We start from the raw sequence: 27,907 nt of genomic DNA, 5'->3' as shown, positions 1-27,907 counted from the left end.
ATTTACATGGAGCTAAAATTACACACTGCAGGTCAGCAGGTGTTTCCTGAGCGTTCCTCCATCCATGAAGTGTGACGTGTCTGAGTGTGTGAGAGTTGTGACATTTGGTGTCACACATTTTAATATCTGCTGCATTTGATAAGGAAATGTACGACTACATATGGTGAAGTGTTTTCTTCAAAACAAACAAAAACATTATTTGATAGTATTGCAGTTTTATTAAAATTCTTTTTGATTACATACAGGAGGTGATATTCTTCCTTTCTCTCTAAATTAATCTAAAACACTTATAAAATTCCGCTGAATAATTCATATACAATCAGTAATCAGGTTCATTCACTGCATTCAGACTTGTTAATCTTCACCGATGCAGCTTTTCCTCCAGCAGACACTTCACATGTTATGTCTTTGTTGTTTTCCCACTCGGAGCTGTCGACGGTCAAAGAGCTGCTCAGTGTGAATTTCTTATTGGTTTGCTGCAGTGCAGAGCCGGTGATGACTCCACTGGTGACCGAGTTCCCGTTCACGAGCCAACGCACATCAGCAAAACCACCGGCCACCTCGCTGGCCAAACACACTAGAGTGGCTTTTTTAGACTCCAGCTGTTTACTGGACGGAGGGAGAACGGTCAGAACAGGAGCCGGGAGAGCAGCGTCTGATTCCACACACAGAAGGAGACATTCAGATAAATTATATTACAGCACTGCGGAGGTCTGTACAGTAGGGCAGGTTTATATTAATCCACATGCAATAATATTTAATCCTTTCAGTAGTAACAGCTCCTACATGGAGACTTTTACATAATAGATGATTAATAATAAACAGATTCAATAATTTATTTTTAATCAAAATAAAATGACAAAAAGTATGGGAAAACAAGACTTTAATTAATATGAGTTGATATTTCAAGGTTTAGGGAGTCTCTACATTAATAATATACTTTTATACATTTCTGGCAAAGTAAGAACAAAGAGAACAAATAACTGTCTGTATCTGTCATTTTAAAAGTATCGTAGATATTCATTAGCGATTGAAACACAAACCAGAAAACATGAATCACAAGTTAAACTGAAAAATGAAGTAAGAAAACTGAAACTAGAACATGTAGTTTCTAGTCTAGTGTACATATAAAGAGCTGAGAAGTTTTACTTACCGCTGACGATCAGCTTTGTTCCTTGGCCGAATACCACAGTGATTCATTCAGTGTCCTCACCCGTACAAAAACCTCCTCAGATACAGAAGTGAAAGCAGAAGAACTGAAACATCCTCCAGACTTCAGCTCTCTCTTCTACTGTCTACCATCAGCACACACTTCTTTAACATCCCATTCCTGTCCTGTGGGAGAGAATCAGTGTCCGTTATCATAAACACTTGAACCACAGCCAGGAGAGGAGATCTGTGAAAGTCTGTGATTGATTGTGTCAACTGCTGCTGGAAGGTTGATGAGGATGGGGAAAGATAAGACCTTGGCTGATCCAGCAGCGTGTATCCACCCTCTTTATGTTTAACAACGACTTAGAGGTTAGAACCAAAAATCAGACTAAAGGACATTTTTCCACTGATCTGTTGTCCATTCCTTGTGTTTCTTGGCCCAAACAAGTCTTTTTTGCTTGTTCTTGTTCCAAAGTACCGATTTCTTTGCCGCAATTCATCTATGAAGGCCTGACCAGGCTCATCTGAACCTTGGATGTTGAAATATATCTGCTGCTTGAACTCCGAGAAGCATTTATGTGGCTCTAATCTGAGGTGCTGTAAAGCAGCTGGTCATTCTAATAAACATATTCTCTGCAGCAAAGGTTTCATCACAGTGTTGAAGGTTTTGATGATATCCATATTTTCATATTGCCATAATATGGATTTGAGTAGTAGTTGTAGTAGCACTAATAATGTGATTAACTCGTACTCGCCCTTCCTCTGCATAAGACACCTGATGGTCTAAAGCAAATTAAGCAGGCAAGAAATGTTACAGACTAACTCATGACAAGGCAAACCTATCAATTAAAAACCAATCCAAATGACAGCCTGATAATTCTGATGAGAGAATGCCATGAGTGTGCCAGGTTGTCATCAATGAAATAAAACATGTTTTGGGTTGTTAAACACTTTTTTGTTTAGTACATAATTTTATACGTTTTCTTTCACAGTTTGAATATCTTCAGTGTTAATGTACAAATCAGTATTTGTTAAATAGCCAAATAATTTTTTTTAAATTGAATTAAAAGAGTAAATTTCTATTACAAGAAATTTAAAATGTACAGAGTTGTAAATAAGTTTATGACTTCATGAAGATTAAAATTTGCTGAATGGCTAATATACAGTATACAGTATATGTTGGGTTTCTGCCTCACTTGCCCCTATGGGTGACTTGCAACTGCTCGTGGAACCAGTTTGTCCCAGTTACTGTTCACATTATGATTATTATGTGTTTCACTGATCACAAAAATCCGAGAAACCAGACGTCATAGCGTTCTGTGCTCTACAATTATGAAGAATTCAGAGTACATCAAATGAGTTTGTACTTTAGTTCCAGTGAGTTTGAAGTTCTGGTTTTACAACAATCTCAGGAAATCTTTGGGAAATCGCATTTATGTAGATCAGCTGATCATACTGAGTTTGTTAAAGCCAAAGAACTGACCTGGGACCAGAGAACCATAAACCATGTGTCTGTTTTTAGGAACGTGGAATAAATGCATGTACCATGTCTTTGATCTTCAGCTGTGAAGAATTCAGTGTGTCTTTAGTGAACATCAGTGAGTTTACATTTTAATTTCTATGATTTGAGATTCAGGGTTTTGTTGTTTCTCGTGTTGTGTGAAAGCAGAAGTGAGTGTGAGCAGTGAGGAGGTTCTTGTCACGGTGTACATCACTGTGATACCCACTCTTTAGCAGAGCTGTCCCATGTGTTACAGTAATACACTGCTGAGTCTCCAACCTCCACATTACTAATAATCAGTTTATAATCTGATTTAGAGGAGTGTGTTGATGTGAATTTAGGAGATGAGAAACCAGATCCATAGTCAGGAGAACTCCAGCTGTGATAATTTCTTAACACATACTGAGGAACTCCTCCAGGAACCTGTTTGTACCAACGTGTGCTATCATCAGCAACAGTCCCCAGGTTACAGTCCATGGTGGCCGTCTGTCCTTGAGTCAGTGTGAGAACAGGAGGCTTCTGGGTCACCACAGTCACACCACTGACACCTGGAATAAAAACAGCACACATGTTACATCACTTCATGCTCACGTTAGATGGAGCCCAAATGCTGATGAGCTCCAGAGTTGTGAAATCTTACATGAGAGAGCAGTGAAGAGAGAGCAGAGCGCTGGCAGCATGGTGTCTGTGTGTGATGGGACTCTCGTGCTGAGTGAAGAGATGAGCAGCGTGAGGAGCAGATAAAGGAGAGACTGCAGGGACGTGCTATAAGAGAGACAGGAGGAGGGGCAGAGGGAGGAGACGCTCAACAACACACACCACAGCTGATGTTCTCCCCTGTATGTCAGCGTGAGGACAAGCAGGTGTATCCTGAGTGTGTTTCTCTCTCTGTGACATACGATGAGTCAGTGCTAATCTATAGACATGACCATAAAGCTCAGTGTATCAACTGAACTGGACGATGGACTGATGCTGTTCTGGATAACCACTTCAGTCTTTTTGACTCTTGGACGTGTTCTGGTAAATACAATACAACACACTTTCCCATGTGCTGCACTCGGTAAAAAGATGCCAGACACACTAAGGGGTTAATATGAAATAATGACTTTTTTAAATAAATACAATTAAATTTTACCAAAAACATCACACATATATGAACAGAATCCTCATCATCTGAATAAAGTTACACTGATGATGTACCGTATAACATTTAAATCGTATCACATGCTTTTTCTCAGCCTAATCATGCTGGGGTTTTGAAACTCCTGCTTATGCAACACTAGAGCACAGTTTCTGCTAATTATTATTTACAAATCTCCTGGGCTGTACTTTGAATTTCTTCCTATTTGTGGGTTTTTTCTCAAACCTGGTCGTTTCTGTAGATAAATTATAAAGTAGGTCACACTTTAGACTTAATAATATCCTTCTGATTAAGTATAGGAAATAAAGTGACATTTCCACAGTCTGAAGTTATCTAAGTTAACCTGAATCACTGTCTGACCCCTCAGAACTCCATCAGGAGACTGAATGTCAACATTCAAAGTCAACATTCTGTTATACCTCAGATAATAAAGCTCCAGTTAAAAGAAAATAATTAGTCAGTAAGAAACTTGCTCTCTGGTATAACAATCACACATTCTTTAAAACTCCCATTTCTTCTACTGTCTACCATCAGCACACACTTCTTTAACATCCCATTCAGTGTCAGTGAATCACACGTCTGTATTATACACTGTTCTGTTCACACATCCTGTGAGACACGAGATCATGTCTCACTGTTGTAGAGATCACAGGATAAAAAGTTGTAGGAGATGTGTTTTTGCTTTTACCCAGTCATACTAACCTTATAGTTCCCTCACTTCCCTAGACCTCTGGGGGTGTGTTGTGCTACCATGACATGGGCAGCAGATCATTTGAGAGTGCTATTATACACTGAAAAAAAAAAGCGTAAAAAAAACAGACAAATGACCGGCAGGAACAGCTGCCAAACAAAAAACATAAAATTACGGTAAAATACTCTAGTTCATATTATGCTCAAAAACATTAAATTTACAGAAATTGTTATTTTATTTTTAACAGAGAAACACTGTTATTTTACAGAAGTTTAGCAGTAAAAAAACGGTTTTTGCTAAATGTATACAATTGAAGACCTTCAATAAAGGATCAGCAACATGTTTAGCAGTGAAACAGATTTTTTTCCAAAATTTATACGATTTAACACATTCATTAAAACAGCACTAGCCGTGTAGCAGCAAAATGTTTTTATTTTACAGTTCTTTCCAAAATTATTACAAACACCTTTAATACACCTTTAATTAACCTTACACACATATTCAATAAAGTGTTAACACAAACTCAAGATTACAATATTTGTAAAATAGCCTGTAGAACTGTGACACAGTGTGGTACAGGTATGATGCAAAATACAATAAAAAAAGGTCAGTTTTATAGCATTACAGTAAAATCCTAAAATGAAAAACTAAATGAAATATTTAGACTATAATGCTATAACAGTGGAATATTCTCTCTTACAAACTTAAACATTGCTGTTAAATATCCTTGAATAAAAACCTATAAAGAAATGAACAATTTTAAACAAGATTCCCAATGTTCCAATTAAAGTTGGATTGGAAACTTTATTACAAATAAAGTACAATGTGGTCCCTTTTTTTACTCTATAGTTCTTATATAATGTATTTGTACAAATAACTTTTAACCTTTAGTTCAGAATCTTAATGCCTTAGTGCAAGTAAATTAAATCTAAAACATACCAAAATAGCAAAATGGATGGTCCAGTGTATCCAAGAAAGATCCTCTTCCAAACAGGCAGTAAACAACTGGATCCTTGGTGCATTAGTGTGGATTCGAAGAGAGAAGAAAAGAACACATTCAGATCTTAGATTCAAATGAAAAAACTTAATCATTTTCTCTGTTGCCCAAGAAACAGATTAACAAAATACTGAAAATCATATTTAATACTAGACATATTAAAGGGAACCTCAAGAACTTTTCAACTGGAGCCCCTTAATAACGAAAGGATCTCTACACATTAAAAAAAAATTGGACTCAAAATGATCCAAGGTTGAAAAAGTTAACTTTTAAATCACCATAAAAAGATTCAAACTAGTCTTATATTGCACACCATACTTACTAGTGAAGGATTCGTCTCTCTACTGGATGCCTCTTCTCCCACATTCCAATGTTTAATCTAAAAATGTAAGCAAGTTTCATACTTGTTCAAAATGTTAATGTAATGTACATATCACACATAAGCAGGCAGCTACATATACATAGAAGTTTTCAACATATTGATCTCTATAGAATTAGAACAATATGTGTCAATGTGTCCACCGTATTATAAATGTGAGAATATTTACATTAATATACATTTATTTTGACTGAAGTATTGATATTAATTTACTGAAAAGGAATGAGTCATTTAAGAGTACAAATACACAATGTTTGTGGAAGTTAACATTTTGGAGAGTAAAAGCAGCTGTTAATGTAAAATAAGTCATCTCTGACCCTGTCAGGCTAACATTATCAGACACTAATACTTATACTGCAGTTAGGTTTCAGAGTGGGTGGAGAAAAGTGTCAGGTGTGTTGTGCGATAAAAGAGTATCAGCGAGAATGAAAGGAAAGGTGTACAGGACAGTGGTGAGACCAGTGATGCTCTACGGCTTAGAGACAGTGGCACTGAAGAAAAGACAGGAGGCAGAGTTGGAGGTAGCAGAGCTGAAGATGTTGAGGTTCTTTTTGGGAGTGACAAGGATGGATAGGATCAAGAATGAGTTTATCAGAGGGACAACCCACGTTAGATGTTTTGGAGATAAAGTCAGAGAGGACATGTTCAGAGGAGAGATTGTGAATATATCGGTAGAAGGATGCTGAGGTTGGAACTGCCAGGCAGAAGGTCTAGAGGAAGACCAAAGAGGAGATTTATGGATGCAGTGAGAGAGGACATGAAGTTAGTTGGTGTGAGAGAAAAGGATGCAGAGGGTTAGATAGAGGCAGATGATTCGCTGTGGCGACCCCTGAAAGGGAACAGCTGAAAGACAAAGAAGAAGAAGAGTTAGGTTTCAGAGTACAGTACACACACTGACTCTCTCTCGAAATTCTTAATGCGCATGCTCTTAAAGAGCTCGCTAACCCTCCCTGTCCATCTGACTCCTTCACCCTTATACAGTAGGTGTAGGTGAATTCCTGCGGCTTCTCAGTGGTGACATGTTAGTACCTGAGACTCATCTGAGATTTGCGACAGACGAACGTTGCAGTATAAATAAATGAGCTTTGTTTACAGCTACAACAATAAAAATTAAAATACCATTAAAAAAATCTCTTACCATAATTGTCTCTTGAGCCTGCAGGTATTTTTTCTCCCACTGAAACATGATGTGACATTTCAGAGTCTCCTCCTCTGTCCCTCAGAGACTGCTTTTTTTCTCACCTGTAGCTCAGCATCTTGTCTTCACTCCTCTGAATTTACACAGAAACTGTTTACCGGCTGCAGAGTCAGACCACCTCTGCACGCGCTAAACATTTGCAGGACGCCTGTTTCCCATTGGCTGGTTCATATCACGTTACGTCTGTGTGTGATACCTTAGCACAGTGGTTCTCAAACATTTTCTGTCATTCCCCACTTAAGGAGTGGGCGAATTTTCAAGCCCCACTTGTCAACAAAATGATAACAAAATCGGCCAAGTTTACTATTCATTAAAATATCAATTTCTAAACCATTTATACCTTACCTAAGTAGAAATTTTGGGTATCTATACTTTACTGGAGTAATTATTTTTTAGCCGGCTTTTTACTTCTACTCCTTACATTTTCACGCAATTATCTGTACTTTCTACTCCTTACATTTAAAAAATAGCCGCGTTACTCCTATTTTATTTTAGCTTGTCATTCAAAAAACAATCAAACAAAAAAACATCCGGATAAACCGCGCCATCCGGATGGAGCGAATTTGATTGTGGTTGGATGGGAAATATAAACACACCATTCCGACACCCTATTGGTTGGTACGCGATCCATCGCACCTGCACATGACGTCACGTCACACACTCCAGCAAGGAGGTTTGAATAAAATAGCATTTTCGGTTGATAAGGTTGTGATAAGTAGACGAAGATGTCCGTGATAGAGACTCAAGATTAGGGGTGGGTGTATCGATCCTTAATATCGATACTTTTGATATAGGGGTTGTATCGAAAATGATCGATCCAAAAGTCAAAATATCGATATTAAGAGCTTTTTAAACCAGTGATTTTATTTATTTTGCATGAAATATAATATTTAAAATGAGCTTGTATGTAACGCTTTCTCTTATGCAGCTCCTTTCGCACGTCACGCACATTGTTCACCCCTCTCTGCTCTGCTGTTTTTTGTAATCCTGCCATCACGTGACTCAGCAGCGCCAAAAACAAGCAGCTGCAGAGAGAGTGAGAGCGAGGTGCGTGTCTGCCTTGGTATCATGTAGCTGGCAGATAAAAAAACGGAGCACTGTGTGGAAATATTTTACTGCTGTGAATGAAAACACAGCAAATTGTGACGTCTGTTAAAAGGTTATTCGCTGTGGTAACACCACCAACTTACACAAACACATAAAACGACATGACAAAGAGAGCTCGGAACTACAAAGAGAAAGACAGGAGCCAATCTTTCAGACAGAGCCCCGCCGGCAGCGAGACAGAAGTCACTGGCAGAGTCCTTTCACCCTCAGAAATATCCTGGGTGATAACACTGGTAAAGATATGTTATTATTTAAATTGGATCTTCAGCATGAAGTGTCATCACCATAGTTGTTGTAAGGTGTTGGGGTCAGGGGTAGCTCAGTGGTAAAGGCATTGGACTACGGTTCAGAAGATCCCAGGTTCAAACCCCGCAACCACCAAGTTGCCACTGTTGGGCCCTTGAGCAAGACCCTTAACTGCTCAGATGTGTAATGAAATAAAAAATATTTTTTTAAATGTAAGTCGCTCTGGATAAGAGCGTCTGCCAAATGCCTAAATGTAACAAAACATAACCATGGGTGATATAAACCACAAATTAACAATGCTTACACTAACTGTAATTTAACTGTGGTATTTTTTGTAAAACTGTGGTTTTATAGTAATACTAAAGTGATTATTTTGCCGGTGTTGAAAAATGGTAACACTTTACAAATAAAGTGTCATTTGTTAACAATGTATTAATGGACAACTAAAAATTTATAATACATTTTTTACAATATTTATAAATCTTCATTAATGTTATTTAATGAAAACTAAGATTAACAAATAACTGCACTGCGCCAGGTGTGTGTTCATGGTGTGTGTGTGTGTGTTTAATTTAACCATGGAAGGGACACTATAGGATTGCTTTTTTAAGCTACAAGTGGATAGGCGATAGACTAAAATGTATAATTTTGTAGATGTAATTTATATTGTATGCTAAAAATTAAAAAAGTATCAGTATCAGTATCGGCGATATTGGCCCTGTATTTACAGTACTTGGTATCGGATCGATACAAAATTTTTAAGTATCGCCCACCTCTACTCAAGATTCGAGCGAAATGTCACAACCAAGCACCAGCGCGGAAGGTAACAGCACCAGGAAGCTAACAGGAATGATATATATATATTTTTTTTTTTGATAAATCACTTGGATTAATCCTTCATTCTGACAGCACTAATGTTTATTGTAGACAACTATACAAGGGTAATTGTTACTAAGCCTGCCCTGGGTGCACTAATTTTCTTGTATGTTGCCCTCACAGATTCCTGCAGCTAAGCTTGGATGTACATTTACATTCCAATAAAGGTTACTGACGACATGCCTCTGAAGTTTGACTTTTTGCACCATTAAAATACTTATAGGCAACTAGTTATCATATCTTCTTCTCCATGAAACATGTTAATGCTCAGTAGTGGGTCAGGGGTAGCTCAGTGGTTAAGGCATTGGACTACGGTTCGGAAGGTCCCAGGTTCAAACCCCACAACCACCAGGTTTCCAGTGTTGGGCCCTTGAGCAAGGCCCAACACTGTATACACCCAAAGATGTATAATGAGATAAAAATGTAAGTTGCTCTGGATAAGAGCATCTGCCTAAATGTAATGTATTTGCATTGTACTAAAATGCATTCTTTTTCAATTGCCATATACAGTATCCCAAATCACTATGGGTGTTAAAAAATACGACAAAAAAACAACAACACATTTTTCTTTTTTCTTTTATATAGTGCAGTATATAGGCCCATGGCACAGCCTAGCTTTTATCCTTAATGCTTTTTTCCCCCTCACGTTACTTTTACTTTTATACTTTAAGTAGTTTTTAAACCAGTACTTTTACACTTTACTTGAGTAAAAAGCTTGAGTTGATACTTCAACTTTTAAAGAAGTCTTTTTAAACCCTAGTATCTATACTTCTACTCAAGTAATGAATATGAATACTTTTGACACCACTGAATAACACCAAGTTCAAAACAGATAAAATACACATGCAATTGCTATAACAGGCTTACTTCATCACTTATCTAGAGCTTTCTTTCAAAGAAGTCGAGTGGCTTATTAACGTGACTGGGGTGTGTTGTCTCTAAGTGTCTTTCTACTTTGTTGGGTCTCATGCTGTCTGCTCCCAGCGGTTTAAGACACAAAACACACACGGGTCTCTCCTCTGCCCTCACCATCCCCACCATGAATCCAAGTGCAACATAGGCTTCATCATGTTTACCTTTCGGCTGGATTTTTGGTTGATTAGGCCGATAGTGCTGAATCACCTGCATTTTTGTGGTCCATGTAACAAATGTATCCATTGACGTTATTATGCTCACTACATACAGTACGCTACTGACCCGGTTCGTGACGGCGGTAAAGTTGGTTTGATTTTCGCATATTCGCATCTCCTCATTCAATAGCTGCGTAAATAAACCAGCGAATAAGATAACCACATATATTTCCTCTCTACATTGTCTTTAAGCTCCATCCGCCTTAAATTATACATGTTTAAAAGCATAAACACCATTATTCTCTACGGCGCAACGAATGATTTAGGGAACATCACAAAATGCCGCAAAGCAACAAAAAGCGTAGAACAATATCGATCTTCCCTTCTGTTCAGCGCCTGAAGGATCAAAAAGCAACTTTGTTGCCTCACTGGAAACTAGAAATGCCGGACTAGTACTGCCTGATAAAATATTAATGTTTAACAAAAATACAGAAACATCAGAATACATATAGGAATAAATGAAGTGACATATATAATACCGAATGTTTCCTTATATATTGTTCCTCTGCAATTAACATGCCGACGTTAAATAACGTTAAATCGTTATTGTTGCCCTATGGTTCCACTTTTTCTCTGATGTTATTTTAATTTACTTGTATTAATGATCCATTTCTTTGCGTGTCATTATTTAGTTTCGAGTGTCCGATCTTTATCGTCAATGAAGAAAAGCATGAATTAGAATAGGTACTTTCCTATTATTTTCCACTAATTCCCTCCCGTTCATTGTGCCCCACCTGTCATATCTTTATTCCCCACTAGTGAGGCGCACCACACACTTTGAGAACCACTGCCTTAGCAATAAACATAAGCGTATTTCACGTCTGGTCCGCCCTCACTAGCGCGCTTATTTAAATGCGCCAGTAATGAAGCGATAATTAGAATATATCCGCCTCCAGCTGCTGATCAGCCAATCAGAAACAAGATTAGAATGTTCCCGCCTCCAGCCTCTGATTGACTGTGACAGTTAACGCGGAGAGTTCGTGGAGTTTTCGCTAATGTTTTTGGTGCAAAAATAACACCATAGTTCCCCTCATACAAGCAAAATATCAAAATGTAACTTAAAGCGCTGCTTTAAAACAGCTACACAGCAAATACTTTATCCTTGTGTCAGAACATTCCGGCCTGCATTAAAAAAGCTGATGGCTAGATTGCCATGGTGATATTTCAAAACAAATGTCATCAAAACAAAAATATATATTTTTTGATAATTATCAGTCTCCTAAATTCTTTTCACATTTTTTGAAGGCATAAATAAGATACTATAGCCTACATGTAAGTGATAATGTAAGGATAATCTTTTAAAAAGTCATGAAAAAATGCTAAACTTGCATCTAGAACTTAAATGTCAAAGTATTATAAAACTAATATGATTTACCTCAAAATTACAAAGAAAAACATTCCATTTTTAGTATGGACATTAACATTTATCTAATGAGTTTTGTATTAAATTACAATTTATTATTGTAATTTTACATAAAGTTATACGTAATTTACAAAAACAGAAAAAATACTGTAAAAATAATATGGTATTTTACTGTTAAAAATGTGAAAAAAGTTAATTTTTCAGTATTGAAATAATACTTAAAAACAGTTGACTTAGTAATTTACAGATAATGTCTGTAATTTTACAGAGATTTGTATGTATTTTTTTTTTTTTTTTTAAAAAGGGCAAACTACTATAAAAATGTAATTTATTTTCCTTAAAATTTGGGCTTTTTTTTTTTTTTTTTTTTTTTTTTACAGTATAGGGCTATTACCTTTGTACCCACTCTCCCTCTGCATAAGACAAATGATTGTCTAAAGCACATTAAGAAGGCAAAAAATGTCACAGACTTTTGACAAGGCTCACCTGTAAAGTGAAAGCCATTCCAGGTGACTACCTTGTCAATCTGATGAGAGAACGCTATGAGTGTGCCAAGCTGTCATCAAAACTAAATATAGCTACTTTGGACAATACAGAGAATCAGAGGTCATACTGTATGTGTGCTTTACAATTATGAAAAATTCTAAGAACTTCATGTGAGTTTCCCCTTCAGTAAAAGTGAAGGTTATGTTGTTTCTCGTGTTGTGTGAAAGCAGAAGTGAGTGTGAGCAGTGAGGAGGTTTTTGTCACGGTGTACATCACTGTGGTACAGCTGCACTAGCAGAGCCGTCCCATGTCCCACAGTAATACACTGCTGAGTCTCCCACCTCCAAATTACTAATTATTAACTGATAGTCGATGTTTGATGAGGCTTTAGATGTGAAGCGTGTGGATGAAAAATTGTCTCCGTATTTATCAGGAGCGGAGTGAGAATAATAAAATCTCAAAACAAACTCTGGAGCTGCTGGTGGAATCTGTTTATACCAGGAGACATAAGTGTAATCCTTTGCGATGTTACAGTCCATAGTGACAGAGTTCCCCTTATCTACTGTTATAACTGGAGGCTTTTGCGTCACTACTTTCTGTGAGCTGACCACTGCAACATAAAGCAACACTGAGAGTCATCATCATTTCATAAAGAGAATTCTAATGAATGAAAAGACGTGAGTGTGAAGAGGAAAGCAGGAGCAGGAATCTTTACCTGCCAGAGCAGGGAGCAGAGCGCAGGCGGTGAGCAGCATGATGTCAGTCTGATCAGCAGAGTGATGAACAGAGCGAAGCCAGCTTTCATAAAGCATCAGAGGCGGGACCTGGATCTGCTCTCAGCCAATCAGATGAGTGGAAAGAACAGCTTTCTGAATTACAACAAGAATTACTTTGCATAAAGAAAGCTATAAACTGTACAGTGTGTTAGGAGAATTTAATATTGAGTGCACACTACTAAAATAAACATTAAGACATTTTGCTGCCTAATACTGTAACATATGTAATATCTGTATATTTAATATACATCGGGCATAGAAAAGAATCACCCCTATGTAAAATAATCACATTTAGTTGCTTTACGATCTAAAATGATACAGCTGGATTTACTCAGTGCAACATTTAACATCCAAGCAAGAGATATAACACCAACATGTCAGAAAAAAACAATCACTGATTTGGGAAAGTATCACCCGCCTCCTAAAAATGACTTATAAACTCAAAAGTCATGACATTACTTCCTCAGGAGCTGTTGGTTGCCATTTTGTAAACTGAGCAAAGTGTTTTGTGGATTGTGTAGAGAGAATTATGAGCCATAAGTTCTATTTGCTTTGTTTGCTTGTGCATTTAACTGTTTTATCAACCATTTACTGGTGTATCTGACTCATTTGACACAGATTTTTTGAATTTCCCTCTAAATTCAGTGTTTGACACATCTTTGTAAATATTGTAAATATTAAATTAGGACAGTAGGGAGTCTGATGCCATATTTGTTTGAGAATTCTTTTCTTCTGTGTTTTTGTGATATGAAGTTAGGGAAGGGGATTGTATCTTATTTTTATTTTGTTTAGTAGGTAAGGTAGACGTTTGAAAACCAGGAGGGTATTCCAGAAAGCAGGCTATGTGACATACATCAGGTAAGTTCAAGAGTAAGTTAGTGGATAACCTCAACTTTTAGGTCCAAAAACGGAGGTAACTTTCTGGGTATGTATGTAACAATAGCAACTTACTCTTTGAAGATAACCTGCTCGGTAGCAGGTTATGTTCCAGGGTAAGTTTGTTTCAGAAGGTTATTCAGCCCTTTTGATGATGATCCTGTGGACATGGAGGCACAAATTATACAAGGTTTTTTTTCTCGCCGGGAGAGAGTTATAAGATATTGATGTTTTTTTTATTTCCTTATGCTTTAGTGAAAGAGCATTATCGTTTTTTATTGGAATCGTTAATTAACTTAACACATCTTTTGAAACCGCATATTGCAAATGTCACAATGTTTTTTTGCGTCAGGGCATTTTTTGTACCGTACAATGTGGGGCATGTGATGCAAAGCATGTGAGAAAATTTCTATTAAAGCTCCTTTAATAAATGAGGTAGAATATGTTAATAGGAAATCTATTCATAGCTATGTACAGGTAACAACTTAATTTTGTGTCCTTAATCTTTTGCCTTGGTAAAATCATTCAACTCTTTTTTCTTCTACTAACTGTACTGTATGTATGTTTAATTATTTTGCATTATAATAAAAGGGGAGGCGATGTTAAATTTGCGCTAACGCATTTACTCTGTCCGTTATTTTTTGCCAAGCCAACTCTATTTCTGTAGCCGGTGCAATCGTATTGCTTTTTTTCCTTATTATTGGCTTAAATTCCTCATATGTGTGCATTAAAACCTCTGTGAAGTATTCCGCTCTCTTTTTTTCACTTTGATTTTTACTTGTGAAATCGGCGATCCATTGAAAATGTCTTTATGTATGTACCGTGCACGCGTATTAACTCTGGGTAACCAGTAGGAGGTTGATTAAACTTACTCTTCTCAGGTGTTTTGGAACCGACATACTCGCGGTATGCGGGTAACAATGATTATGTATCAATGTATTAATTTGTATGATTAACAAAATGGTAAGTTAACCAAGCTTTCTGGAATACCCCCCAGGACTTTTGTTTGTTATTTTGGCCTTGTCAGCTCCTGAACCTAACCTCCCAATAAACATTTGTTGTAAAAAAAAAATCTGTTGCTCTGGTTAGTCCTTTCATGTTGCGCTTCCCTGGATGGGGCGTAACAATATCCATTTGCATTTCATCTGTAATTAGCTGTAGTCATTTTAAACTAGCTCTCATTTCAGTTCCTGGTAGTGCAACTGAAGCAACTAATGTGCAAGCAAACAGTGTTAAAAGATTTCCAGAATAAAGTTATATACAGGCAGAAGTCAGAAGATGGGTACAAAAAAATCAAAGTCCTCATTACTGCCTAGAAACTCAATAAAGTCTATTTTTTTTAAAGTGGAAGGTATTTAGTACAACACAAACCCTCCCTGGATCAGAATGTTGCTCCATGAAAACTGGTCAGGAAGGCTACATGGAGGCCTACAGCAACACTGAAGCAGTTGGAGGTATTTATGACAAACACCGATTATTGTGTGCATGTGACAACAATATAATAACAAAAAAAGTATTATTTTTTTTATAAAAGGCCACATGCAGTCATGACTAAGCTGTGCAAAAATGCAAAAATGCAAAAATTCCATAATTCTTTTGATTGTGTAAAGCTGCTTTGTGACTGTTCGTGCATGTTATTCACAAGTTCTGACGCGTGTCTTTCTGTTACACAGTGTCACTGACGACTCCAGACGATCGTTGATTTCTTTCTCGTTTTATTTTCAACATCAAAGTTAAACGGTTGTTACAGTTTCTTGCATAAGTCCACTGTAGTCATGACAAGTCGTTTGCTGTGTTCTGTATCTTCAGTAGATTACAGTTACAACAACTTATTTTACTGTATCTTTTAGCTTACAGTCTCAAGTGGCTCACGATACCACGGTATCACGGTCAAAGGCTTGTGTACTCCAAACCTTTCTGTATCCTTCCGTGTCTTAACAGCAACTCAACAACTAACGTGCGTGATAGGCATGCAGTTGCATAACTGTGGGATGATGTCACAGAACAACTTATGAAATGATGTCACATTACAACTTACGAGTATAATACTAAGTGCTTAAACTAATACACTTAATGGACTTACTGTTTAATGCTTAACTAACAGACTTAATGCTTAACTAATAAATTGAAATGAAATAAACACAACAACAAATTACAAAAATGAAATATGGCCCTTACAGTGACAATGACAATTGTTAAAAGCGCTTTACAAATAAAGTTTAATTTAAATGAATTCAAAGTGCACCAACGTTCACAGCATCTGTGCCTCCCTCTGTCTATGATTTCCATGCCCACTAAAAGACTTTACAGTCACCAACCGTGTCTCCAGCACCCACACCCTCTCTACGCCTAACAAAGACGGGGAGATTAGAATCAAAAATCTCAAACTCATCAGACCAAGGAACAGTTTCCCACTGATGTCCCTTCCTTGTGTTTGCTGGCCCAAGCCAAATGGTTTCTTTGCCGCAATTCGAGTATGAAGTCCTGACTCATGAAGTTTTCTTTGAATAGTGGATGTTGAAATAAAACCAAATTAAAAATATCTGTCCGCTCAAATGAGTAAAGATATATTACAATAAACTTTAAAATGTATGGAGTTGTGAACAAGTTTATGACTTTATGAACATGGCTGATATACAGTATACAGTAGCCTATATGTTGGGTTTCTGCCTCACCTGCCCCTATGAGTGAGCTGCAACTGCTCCTGGAACCAGTTTGTACCAGTTACTCTTCACATTATGATAATTATTATGTGCTATACTGATCACAAAAATCTGAGGAATTAGAGGGCATAATGTATTTGTGCTTTTTAATTATGAAGAATTCATAGAATTAGTAAGTTTCCTCTTCAGTTCCTGTGATTTGAAGTTCAGGTTTTTGTTATTTCTAGTGTTGTGTGAAAGCAGAAGTGAGTGTGAGCAGTGAGGAGGTTTTTGTTACGGTGTACATCACTGTGATACATGCTCTTTAGCAGAGCTGTCCCATGTCCCACAGTAATACACTGCTGAGTCTTCCACCTCCACATTACTGATTATTAACTGATAGTCGATCTTTGATGAGGCTTTAGATGTGAAGCGTGTGGATGAAAAATTGTTTCCGTATAAAGAAGTGGAGTAAGAATAATAAAATTTTAACACAAACTCTGGAGCTGCTGGTGGAATCTGTTTATACCAGTACACATAATTTTCATCCTTTGCGATGTTACAGTCCATAGTGACAGAGTTCCCCTTATCTACTGTTATAACTGGAGGCTTTTGCGTCACTACTTTCTGTGAGCTGACCACTGCAACATAAAACAACACTGAGAGTCATCATCATTTCATAAAGAGAATTCTAATGAATGAAAAGACGTGAGTGTGAAGAGGAAAGCAGGAGCAGGAATCTTTACCTGCCAGAGCAGGGAGCAGAGCGCAGACGGTGAGCAGCATGATGTCAGTCTGATCAGCAGAGTGATGAACAGAGCGAAGCCAGCTTTCATAAAGCATCAGAGGCGGGACCTGGATCTGCTCTCAGCCAATCAGATGAGTGAAAAGAACAGCTGCACATGACTTATTAAAAGCAGCTGTGCTGAAAAATGACTTTTCATAAAGAAAGCAATAAACTGTTCAGTGCGTTAAGTATTATACATAAAATTTATTCAACTGAAATATAATATTAGAAAATAAAAAGACTAGAAGACTATCTTATACTCACATACTGAACATGAACAAACTGACCGACAGTGTAGCAGAGTTTAATAAAGTGCAGTAACACACAGTTTAACCCACAGCAAGAATCTTTGTTATCTATAAATTACACAAAAAATACTAAAACAAACACTAAGACTTATTGCTATATAATACTGTACCCTATAAGAACTGTATATCTAATATTCACCGCTAAAATGTATTTATACCACAGTGCAATTTAATCTTGCCTTCTGATTGGTCAGAGGAGGTTGATTCATTTTCTCCAACAGTAGCTCAATCAATCAACCTTTATTTATGTAGGAGCTATTCACTACCAAGTGAAAATTAAACATAATGTGTGTGTAAATGTGTTTGTGCGTATTTATGTGTGTGGTGTGCGAGTCTGTATGTTAACATTTGTGATGTGTGTGTGCAATACATGTGACATGTTTGTGTGTGTGTGTATGATGTATGAGTCTGTTTGTGCCTATGTGTATGTGTGTGAGAGAGAGATGTGAGTGTGTGAGTGTTATCATTCGTGAGGTGTAGTATAAGGCAATTTTATGTTAACACTTAAAAAGCTGAGGATACTGGAAAAAAAGCATCACACTATGATTTTATTCAATAGTAAATGTGTGCACGTGCAGATTTGTCGGCAGTGCCCAGCTGGCATGCGGCCAAACAGGTGGGCAGAGTGGCAGGATAGAGAATGCAGAGGTAGCGTTCCTGCATGATCCCATGATGCCAACCTCTCCCGCTGAACACGAGCCAAGACCCGCTCCTCCCAGCTCTCTCTGGGGGCGTGGCCACAGATTGGAATCACTTCTGGACATCCGTCGGCTGGGCGGCTTTCCCGGCTGGGATCAGGAGCCTTAACGCAGTTCTCTTTGTGGCCTTTTCCATTTCGGCGACGAGGATGTGAAGGTGGGCTCTGCGCGGAAGTGAAGGCGTCGCGGAAGCTGGAGCAGTTCTTTCCCGTGCTGTCCTTCTCATGGAGATCAATGGGCAGCGCTCTCGTCTTTAAAGGGGGCTTGTCACATCACTCTGTTCATGTGCCACTCTCTTTACTAAAACCATTATGCAATTTTTTGCTGTGCTTCCAGACCCTGGACTAAATTCCGTGCTTCGCTTTTATAATGCGGAGAAAGCCAAAGGTCCATTAACGTTTATGGCCATCCGGTCCTTTGCACACCTGAAGAAGGGGGGCCGTCTGCATAGGGAGCCCACGGAGTAGGCAGAGTGCGATAACAAATTTAGGCGGGCGTCTGCGATGGGCATGATAGAGCTCTAAATGTTTACAGGGTTTCGATGCATACACTCAAAAAAATGAACATGGCTACCTGTTACATGTACTAAAATGTAATATGTGTTTTGTACATAATAATTTCATGTTTCCAAGATGAACATGAATAAATTATGTTGTATTTACATAAAATTCAACAACTTAACATGTATTAGATTTAATCATGTTGAGATAAACCAAAGAGATCTTGTCACTATGAAAACCGGAAATAGCAAAACCGGAAATATCGCGAGAAGAGAACACAGCGTGTTGAGAAGACAAACGTTTGGCGGGCGTGTGGAAAAGGTAAGCAGGAATTAATTCCCATCTTTCTAAATAGAAACAAAATACTGAACATAAATGTTACCTGCTGTTTAGCGATGTTTAGTCACGTTATTTTGGTTTAAGCTATTTCTTGTATTTTTAATCACACTTAAAATACAGACGGTTATATGCGCGTGCTTAATCTGCGGTTCGGTTCTGGTTTCGGTCTGTTCTCATGAGTTGTGAAGCGAGAGGAACAAAGTATAAATATTGTTCATTTGATAAATTAAGTATCATGAATTTTAATTAAATCTATTTCTGTATTTTTTCACAGGAGTTTGTGACTGAAAGTGTCCTGTCTGCATCTGACTTCAGGAGTTACCTCAGTGACCAACCGTCTCTAACGGTCATATTTAAAAGTCATAACGCACAGTTATAAAGTGCAAAACTTTCTGTTGGTGTTAATTTTTTTCTATGATTAATACTTATTTGTGGATTTTTATGTTTTGTACATCTTTTCAAATTGAGACCTCATTTGTAAGTTGCTGCTGGTGTAAAATAAAAATCTCAGTTTTATCCCGTTTGTCTTATGCTTCCTTCCTTTACAGAATTCTGTTGACCAGGTCTTGAAATGTAAATTTACTTGACTTGGATCAACTTAATTTAAAACTGAAAAATGTGTCGTACCAACGCTATTCATTTATGTTAACAGTATTAAATTATGTTGGACGCAGCTGTAGTAAATACGTTAATTGAACCTAATAAAATTAATTTGACTGAACCTAAGAACATTAAGTTGGGCCAACAAAATTGCTTAATGCTAAAAGAAAGCCATTAAATCAGGTGGAAATTCTTTCCATAATTTAATTACGTTCATTCAACAAGTTATTTTTTTTGAGTGTACATGCAAGTGTGAAAAACTTGTGTGAGGGCCCCTGAGAACCCCGTGCCATGCCCAGCCTCCAGACTCTCAGGCATCCTTATGGCAGCTGATTCCAACCTGGTAGCCCATTTTCATGAGTTTTTGAGCATGTTAATACCCCCAAAAGCCCCAGATGTTAGGGAGAAAAACCTTTAGGAAAACAAGAGGGCTCATACATATAGTACTTGGGCCTTAAATACACAGAAAGGACACAGATGTAGCGGGAGATATATAAATAAAATTATCAATATACTAATATAAATAATACAATAATAATAGAAATAAAAATAAAAATAAATAATAATTGAAATAAAAAAAAATTACACAATAAAAACTAAAATAAAACAATAATACAAGGAGAAAACAATCAAAGTGCAACACTTAATTAAATTATAAGGCAAATTAGAAAGATTAAGAACACCCTCTACTAAATAATATATTAATTTCTGAATAAAGATGTCTTTAATTTGACTTTAAATGTGGAGAATTCCCTTTCAGAGCTAAGATTAGGAGGAAGGAATTTCCAGACAGAGGTGGGAAAAATTGCCAAAATATTTACTCAAGTAAGAGTAGCTGTACTTTAAAATAATAATATTACTCAAGTAGAAGTAAAAAGTAGTCATCCAAAATATTACTCAAGTAAGAGTAAATAAATGTTCGGTAAATTGATACTTAAGTACTGAGTAACTGTTTTTTTTTAAATAATAATAATAATATATATTATATATATATATATATATATATATATATATATAATATAATATAACGTAATTACCTAATTCCATATGTGTTATTTTATAGTTTTAAAATCTCCAGTATTGTGTAGAATGTAGAAAATAAATTACTCAACCTGATACCTTGCTGTGAGACAAAACTGCACATTCCAGGGTGGCCTTTTATTGTGGGCAGTTTAAGGTACACCTGTGCACTACTCATGATGTCAGATTAGCATCTTGATGTGGCACACCTGTGAGGTGGGATGGATTATCTCAGCAAAGCAGAAGTGCTCACTATCACACATTTAGACTGATTTGTGAACAATGTTTGAGAGAAATGGTAATATTGTGTATCTGGAATAAATTTTAGATCTTTAAGTCCATCTCATGAAAAATAGGAGCAGAAACAAAGGTGTTGCGTTTATATTTTTGTTGAGTGTATGATGCATGTAGCACCTTGGTCCTGGAGGAACGTTGTTTCGTTTCACTGTGTACTAACTGTATATGGTTGAAGTGACAATAAAGCCTACTTGAACTTGAACTTAAGCTGCTCCGCTACTACCTTTTCGAGAATCTTAGAGATGAAGGGAAGTTTGATATCGGCCTGTAATTGGACAGCTGACAGGGGTCAAGGTCAGGTTTTTTAAATAATTGGTTTAATAAATGCTAATTTAAAAGATTTTGGAACATACCCAATGCTGAGTGAAGAATGAATTATTCTCAACAGGGGTTCTGTTATTGCTGGTACTATCTGTTTAAGAAAATGTGTCGGTACAGGATCTAATGTACAGGTTGATGAATTTGAAGAAGAGATGAGTGAAATTAGTTAATTCTCTTCAAGGGGAGTAAAGTATTCTAGGTTCTGATCTGACATGGCTAGATTAACATCTGCATCAGTTACATTGTTCGGTTTCAAAACCTCAATTTTATGCCTAATATTTACAATTTGGTGGAGATTTCTGCAGTGGTCTTATTTCTGGTTAATTTGGCTACAGCATTAAATAAGAATCTAGGATTATTTTTGTTATTTTCTATAAGAGTGGAGAGATATGTTGATCTAGCTACACTAAGAGCTTTTCTATAGTTCAGGATGCTCTCCTTCCATGCTATTTAAAATACTAACAATTTAGTTTGACGCCATTTACATTCTAATTTCCGAGTTGTCTGTTTTAAAGAGCGTGTATGATGGTTATACCAGGGAGCGAGGTATAACAAAATGTCGACTCTGAATATTCAGTCGCCTGATCGAGTTCTGTGGGGTCAGACGGTGATCTAATCGAAGTTGGGAACTCTGGGAGATTACTGATAAAACTCTGTGTGGTGTTTGATTTAAATGTATGTTTCATACGGTAGCGCGGCGCTGTGCGTACATTATTACTATGACACACTTTAATTGAGACAAGATAGTGATCTGATATAACTTCAGAATTGTGAATAAATTTCTTATACTTAATCCGATTTATTTATTAAATCTAAAGTGTGACCTGCTTTATGAGTGGGTCCTACTACACACTGATTTACTCCTATCGAGTCCAGTATAGACATAAATGCAGTTCTCAGAGGGTCTTCTGGGTTTTCAAAATGAATATTAAAATCTCCAGCAATTAACACTTTGTCTACAGAAACGACTAGGTTTGAGAGGAAATCTGCAAATTTGCTAAGAAATTCAGAGTACGGCCCTGGAGGTCTGTAAACGACTTTTAGCGGGATCGACTGAGTCGACATCATATTTGTAGCTACACTTGTTATGTTACTATAGGGGACTTCAAACGCATTCAATTTGTGTCTGTGTTTTTGTACGATAGTCAGATTATCACTGTGAATAACTGCCACGCCTCCTCCTCTACCAGTTAACCGAGGCTGGTGTATGTAGCTGTATCCAGGAGGACTAGCTTCATTTAGAGCTACATACTCGTCCTGTTTAATCCAGGTTTCTGTTAAACAGAGTATATCAAACTCCTGATCTGTGATAATTTCATTAACTATAACTGCTTTAGATGCGAGAGATCTAATATTTAACAGTCCTAGCTTCAGATCAGAGGTGCCGGCTGCGCATTCAGTGTGATCTGAGTTTGTGGTCTTTATGTTAATTAAATTACTATAACAGACTTTCTGGGTCTTTCTACATTTTTGCTTAGTTCGGGGAACAGACACAGTCTCAATATGATGAACCCTGAGTGACGACTCTATGCAGCTAGCAGACGGTTGGTTTAGCCTGTCTGTCTGCTCCCTGGCCTGGGCTCTGGATTCTCTGGATTCTTACTAACCTCTGACTGACAAAGGCATATATTGTTAGCTCCAGCATGTACCACTATCTTAGAGAACCTATTCTGTCCTAGAGCCCTAAGATTACCTGCTATGCCCGGTGCTCTGGCTCCCGGGATACACCTAACCACTGCTGCTGGCGCCCCTAAAGGCCTGGCTAATTTCACAAGTCTCAGTATAGAGTCTTCTATAACCAGAGCTCTTTCAGGTTTCTCAGTGGGTGCATCACTAAGGAGAGCAAACCTGTTGGACACGTGAAGCGCAGAGGAGGTGTGCTCTGGTGGGCTAGCCTTAGCGTTAGCGCTGAACTAGTATGCCGCCGAGTCGTCACCCACTCACCCCACTGTGATGGCTCTAATGCAGGAGTCGGGGGCTGGTTATCTCCGCCTGCGACACCCAGACTGTCCGGTATAACACTGCTCTCGCACTCTCTAACCCTGTCTCTAGTCTGGATGCGCTTCTCTAATCTTCTCTGTCAGAGTGCTCACTAACACACACCTATCACAAGTAAAATTATCACTAATGACAAAAAAAGAATGTCCAAACATCCTGCACTCCACACACTGAACAAGTGTCAACCATAAACCATGTGTGTCTGTTTTTAGGAACATGGAATAAATGCATGTACCATGTCTTTGATCTTCAACTGTAAAGAATTCAGTGTGTCTTCAGTGAACATCAAGTGAGTTTACATTTTAATTTCTATGATCTGAGATTCAGGTTTTTGTTGTTTCTCGTGTTGTGTGAAAGCAGAAGTGAGTGTGAGCAGTGAGGAGGTTTTTGTCATGGTGTACATCACTGTGTTACGTACTCACTAGCAGAGCCGTCCCATGTCTTACAGTAATACACTGCTGAGTCTCCCACCTCCACATTATTAATGACCACATTACAGTCAGATGAAGATGAACATGTTGATTTAAATTTAGAAGATGAGAAACCAGATCCATAGGAAGGAGAACTCCAGCTGTGATAATTGCTTAACACATACTGAGGAACTCCTCCAGGAACCTGTTTGTACCAGCGTGCAGCACTACCAGTAACAGTCCCCAGGTTACAGTCCATGGTGGCCGTCTGTCCATGAGTCAGTGTGAGAACAGGAGGCTTCTGCGTCACCACAGTCACACCACTGACACCTGGAATAAAAACAGCACACATGTTACATCACTTCATGCTCACATTAGATGGAGCCCAAATGCTGATGAGCTCCAGAGTTGTGAAATCTTACATGAGAAAGCAGTGAAGAGAGAGCAGAGCGCTGGCAGCATGGTGTCTGTGTGTGATGGGACTCTCGTGCTGAGTGAAGAGATGAGCAGCGTGAGGAGCAGATAAAGGAGAGACTGCAGGGACGTGCTATAAGAGAGAAAGGAGGAGGGACAGAGGGAGGAGACGCTCAACAACACACACCACAGCTGATGATCTCCACAGTGGTGTACTACAGTACTGTACATACTGAACACACACTCAACATACCATTAACACTCTAATTCATATAAAGATTCTCTTTCATTGATTTTACAGTATATGTATGTTTTTTTTTTTTTTACCAAAAATATCACACATATTTGAACACAATCCTCTTCGTCTGACTAAAGTTAAACTGATTATGTAATGCATACCTTTAATTAACGCCGTATCACATGCTTTATAATTATATGATTATTGATCCCTAAATGCACTGATTTCTGATTCATTTTAATGATTCGTGTCATGTGATTAAACACATTTCTATCTCCAAGGAGAAGCTCCTCATTTACATGGAGCTAAAATTACACACTGCAGGTCAGCAGGTGTTTCCTGAGCGTTCCTCCATCCATGAAGTGTGACGTGTCTGAGTGTGTGAGAGTTGTGACATTTGGTTTCACACATTTTAATATCTGCTGCATTTGATAGAGAAATGTACGACTACATATGGTGAAGTGTTTTCTTTAAAACAAACAAAAACATTCTTTGATAGTATTGCAGTTTTATTAAAATTCTTTTTGATTACATACAGAAGGTGATATTCTTCCTTTCTCTCTAAATTAATCTAAAACACTTATAAAATTCAGCTAAATAATTCATATATAAACAGTAATCAGGTTTATTCACTGCATTCAGACTTGTTAATCTTCACCGATGCAGCTTTTCCTCCAGCAGACACTTCACATGTTATGTCTTTGTTGTTTTCCCACTCGGAGCTGTCGACGGTCAAAGAGCTGCTCAGTGTGAATTTCTTATTGGTTTGCTGCAGTGCAGAGCCGGTGATGACTCCACTGGTGACCGAGTTCCCGTTCACGAGCCAACGCACATCAGCAAAACCACCGGCCACCTCGCTGGCCAAACACACTAGAGTGGCTTTTTTAGACTCCAGCTGTTTACTGGACGGAGGGAGAACGGTCAGAACAGGAGCCGGGAGAGCAGCGTCTGATTCCACACACAGAGGGAGACATTCAGATAAATTATATTACAGCACTGCTGAGTTCTGATTGGTCAGAAGGTGCTGATTAAATGTCTATAACAGCAGCTCTCACAGTAGTGCTGGTTTATATAATAAAGATTTAATCCTTTCGACAGTAGCAGCTCCTTCACAAGGACTTGGTTGTAGGACCTTCTACATAATATATCATTAATAATCATATTCAATATTTTTCTAACACAATAAAATGACAGACTATGGGAAAAAAGAACCTAAATTAATATGAACTGATATTTCATCTTTGAGGGAGCCCATATACAGAAAACCTTCTCTAAATTATTTTATAATAGTTTTATACATTTCAGGCAAAGTGACATAGAGGACAAATAATTGTCTTTATCTGTCATATTAAACTTATTGTAGATAATCAAAAGCAAGTGAAACACAAACCATGAAACATGAAATCACACTAAGTCAAACAAATAAATAATAAAGAAATAAACATGATACTAGAACATACAGTACAGTGTGAATGAGATACAGTGTACATATAAAGAGCTGAGAAGTTTTACTTATCGCTTACGATCAGCTTTGTTCCTTGGCCGAATACCACAGTGATTCATTCAGTGTCCTCTCCCTCCTCAGATACAGAAGTGGAAGCAGAAGAACTGAAACGTCCTCCAGACTTCAGCTCTCTCTTCTACTGTCTACCATCAGCACACACTCCTTTAACATCCCATTCCTGTCCTGTGGGAGAGAATCAGTGTCCGTTATCAAATTTTGTGGACAAAAACAACAACAACTTAAACCACAGCCAGGAGAGGAGCTCTTCAGCTCTTATTATTGCATAACACATTTTTATTTCTCATGTAACCGACCTTCCATGTAGGAAGCAAATTATTGCCATGCTGTGCCAAACTATTAAAAGACCTGTGAGGGTTCTGTGGTTGATTGTGTTAAACACTGCTGAAAGGTCGAGAATGTTGTGGAAAAACTTTGGCTGATTTTCTTCTCCTTTGAAACCAGACTGCTTAGGATCTTGGAGGTCATGTTTATGTGCCCTGTTGGTGCCCACTAAGTCACCAACAGTGTCACCAGCACTAAAGGACATTCTCCCACTGATCTGTCCTTGTATTTCTTGGCCCAAACAAGTCTCTTCTGCTTGATGTTCTTCCAAAGTAATGGTTTCTATGAAGGCCTGACCAGGCTCATCTGAACCTTGGATGTTAAAATACAGTATATCTGCTGCTTGAACTCCAACTAGCATTTATGTGGCTCTAATCTGAGGTGCTGTAAAGCAGCTGGTCATTCTAATAAATTTATTCTCTGCAGCAGAGGTAGCTCTTGACCTTATGAGAGCCATAACATAACAAGCCATTACGAGTTTCATAACAGTGTTTGATGGTTTTGGTAATTTTCCTATTGCCATAATATGGATTTGTGCAGTAGTTGTAGTAGCCCCAATAGGCCGATTAATTCTGTATCCACCATTACTCTGCATAAGACACCTGATGGTCTAAAGCACATTAAGCAGGCAAGGAATGTGACAGGTTAACTCCATTCAAGGTTGAAAACCATTCAAGTTATTAAACATTTTTTTGTTTAGTACATATTTCAATGTGTCCTTTCGTATGATATAGAATTAGTGATGCTTTGCAGTGATATGGAATTAAGTGAACATTTTATTTCCAGTGATTTGAAGTTCAGGTTTTTGTTGTTTCTCGTGTTGTGTGAAAGCAGAAGTGAGTGTGAGCAGTGAGGAGGTTTTTGTCACGGTGTACATCACTGTGGTACAGCTGCATTAGCAGAGCCGTCCCATGTCCCACAGTAATACACTGCTGAGTCTCCCACCTCCACATTACTGATTATTAACTGATAGTCGATCTTTAATGAGGCTTTAGATGTGAAGCGTGTGGATGAAAAATTGTCTCCGTATTTATCAGGAGCGGAGTTAGAATGATAAAATCTCAACACAAACTCTGGAGCTGCTGGTGGAATCTGTTTATACCAGGAGACATAATATTCATCCTTTGCGATGTTACAGTCCATAGTGACAGAGTTCCTCTTATCTACTGTTATAACTGGAGGCTTTTGCGTCACTACTTTCTGTGAGCTGACCACTGCAACATAAAGCAACACTGAGAGTCATCATCATTTCATAAAGAGAATTCTAATGAATGAAAAGACGTGAGTGTGAAGAGGAAAGCAGGAGCAGGAATCTTTACCTGCCAGAGCAGGGAGCAGAGCGCAGACGGTGAGCAGCATGATGTCAGTCTGATCAGCAGAGTGATGAACAGAGCGAAGCCAGCTTTCATAAAGCATCAGAGGCGGGACCTGGATCTGCTCTCAGCCAATCAGACCAGTGGAGAGAACAGCTGTACAGTTCACATGATTAATTAAAATAATCTGTTGCTGAAGAATTTTGCATAAAGAAAGTCATAAACTTCGCAGTGTCATATTTCTATACTCTTCTATA

At 37.9% G+C, this 27,907-nt stretch overlaps 1 protein-coding gene across 10 annotated transcripts; it reads right to left on the bottom strand.

The window, feature by feature from the left end:
* Positions 1-195: 195 nt before the first annotated feature.
* On the bottom strand, positions 196-27,907 carry LOC128511996 (immunoglobulin lambda-1 light chain-like). Of its 10 annotated transcripts, none has more exons than XM_053485080.1 (5): positions 17,308-17,390; positions 16,937-17,202; positions 12,548-12,608; positions 1,154-1,183; positions 196-655 (listed from the first exon to the last, which is right to left on the bottom strand). In XM_053485080.1, exons 1-5 carry the CDS (start codon positions 17,345-17,347, stop codon positions 333-335), a joined length of 720 nt encoding a protein of 239 aa, XP_053341055.1. In that variant the 5' UTR covers positions 17,348-17,390; the 3' UTR covers positions 196-332. The 10 variants fall into 10 exon arrangements, with proteins under 10 accessions (XP_053341055.1, XP_053341052.1, XP_053341048.1 ...); XM_053485077.1 differs by having other exon boundaries at positions 1,154-1,187; positions 12,552-12,608; XM_053485073.1 differs by lacking the exons at positions 12,548-12,608; positions 16,937-17,202; positions 17,308-17,390 and adding exons at positions 27,222-27,551; positions 27,657-27,744.

This window comes from Clarias gariepinus, chromosome 24 (assembly GCF_024256425.1).
Source record: "Clarias gariepinus isolate MV-2021 ecotype Netherlands chromosome 24, CGAR_prim_01v2, whole genome shotgun sequence".
Taxonomy (NCBI): domain Eukaryota; kingdom Metazoa; phylum Chordata; class Actinopteri; order Siluriformes; family Clariidae; genus Clarias; species Clarias gariepinus.
This window is presented reverse-complemented; position numbering and strand designations above follow the sequence as displayed.

Coding starts and splice junctions, on each gene's coding strand:
- LOC128511996 (XM_053485076.1), bottom strand. CDS start 13,079: ATGCTTTATGAAAGCTGGCTTCGCTCTGTTCATCACTCTGCTGATCAG. Junction 1,184..12,547: donor CTCTGCTAGTGCAGCTGTAC/CACAGTGATGTA, acceptor TCACTGTGGTAT/TCGGCCAAGGAACAAAGCTG. Junction 656..1,153: donor AACAAAGCTGATCGTCAGCG/GTAAGTAAAACT, acceptor GTGTGGAATCAG/ACGCTGCTCTCCCGGCTCCT.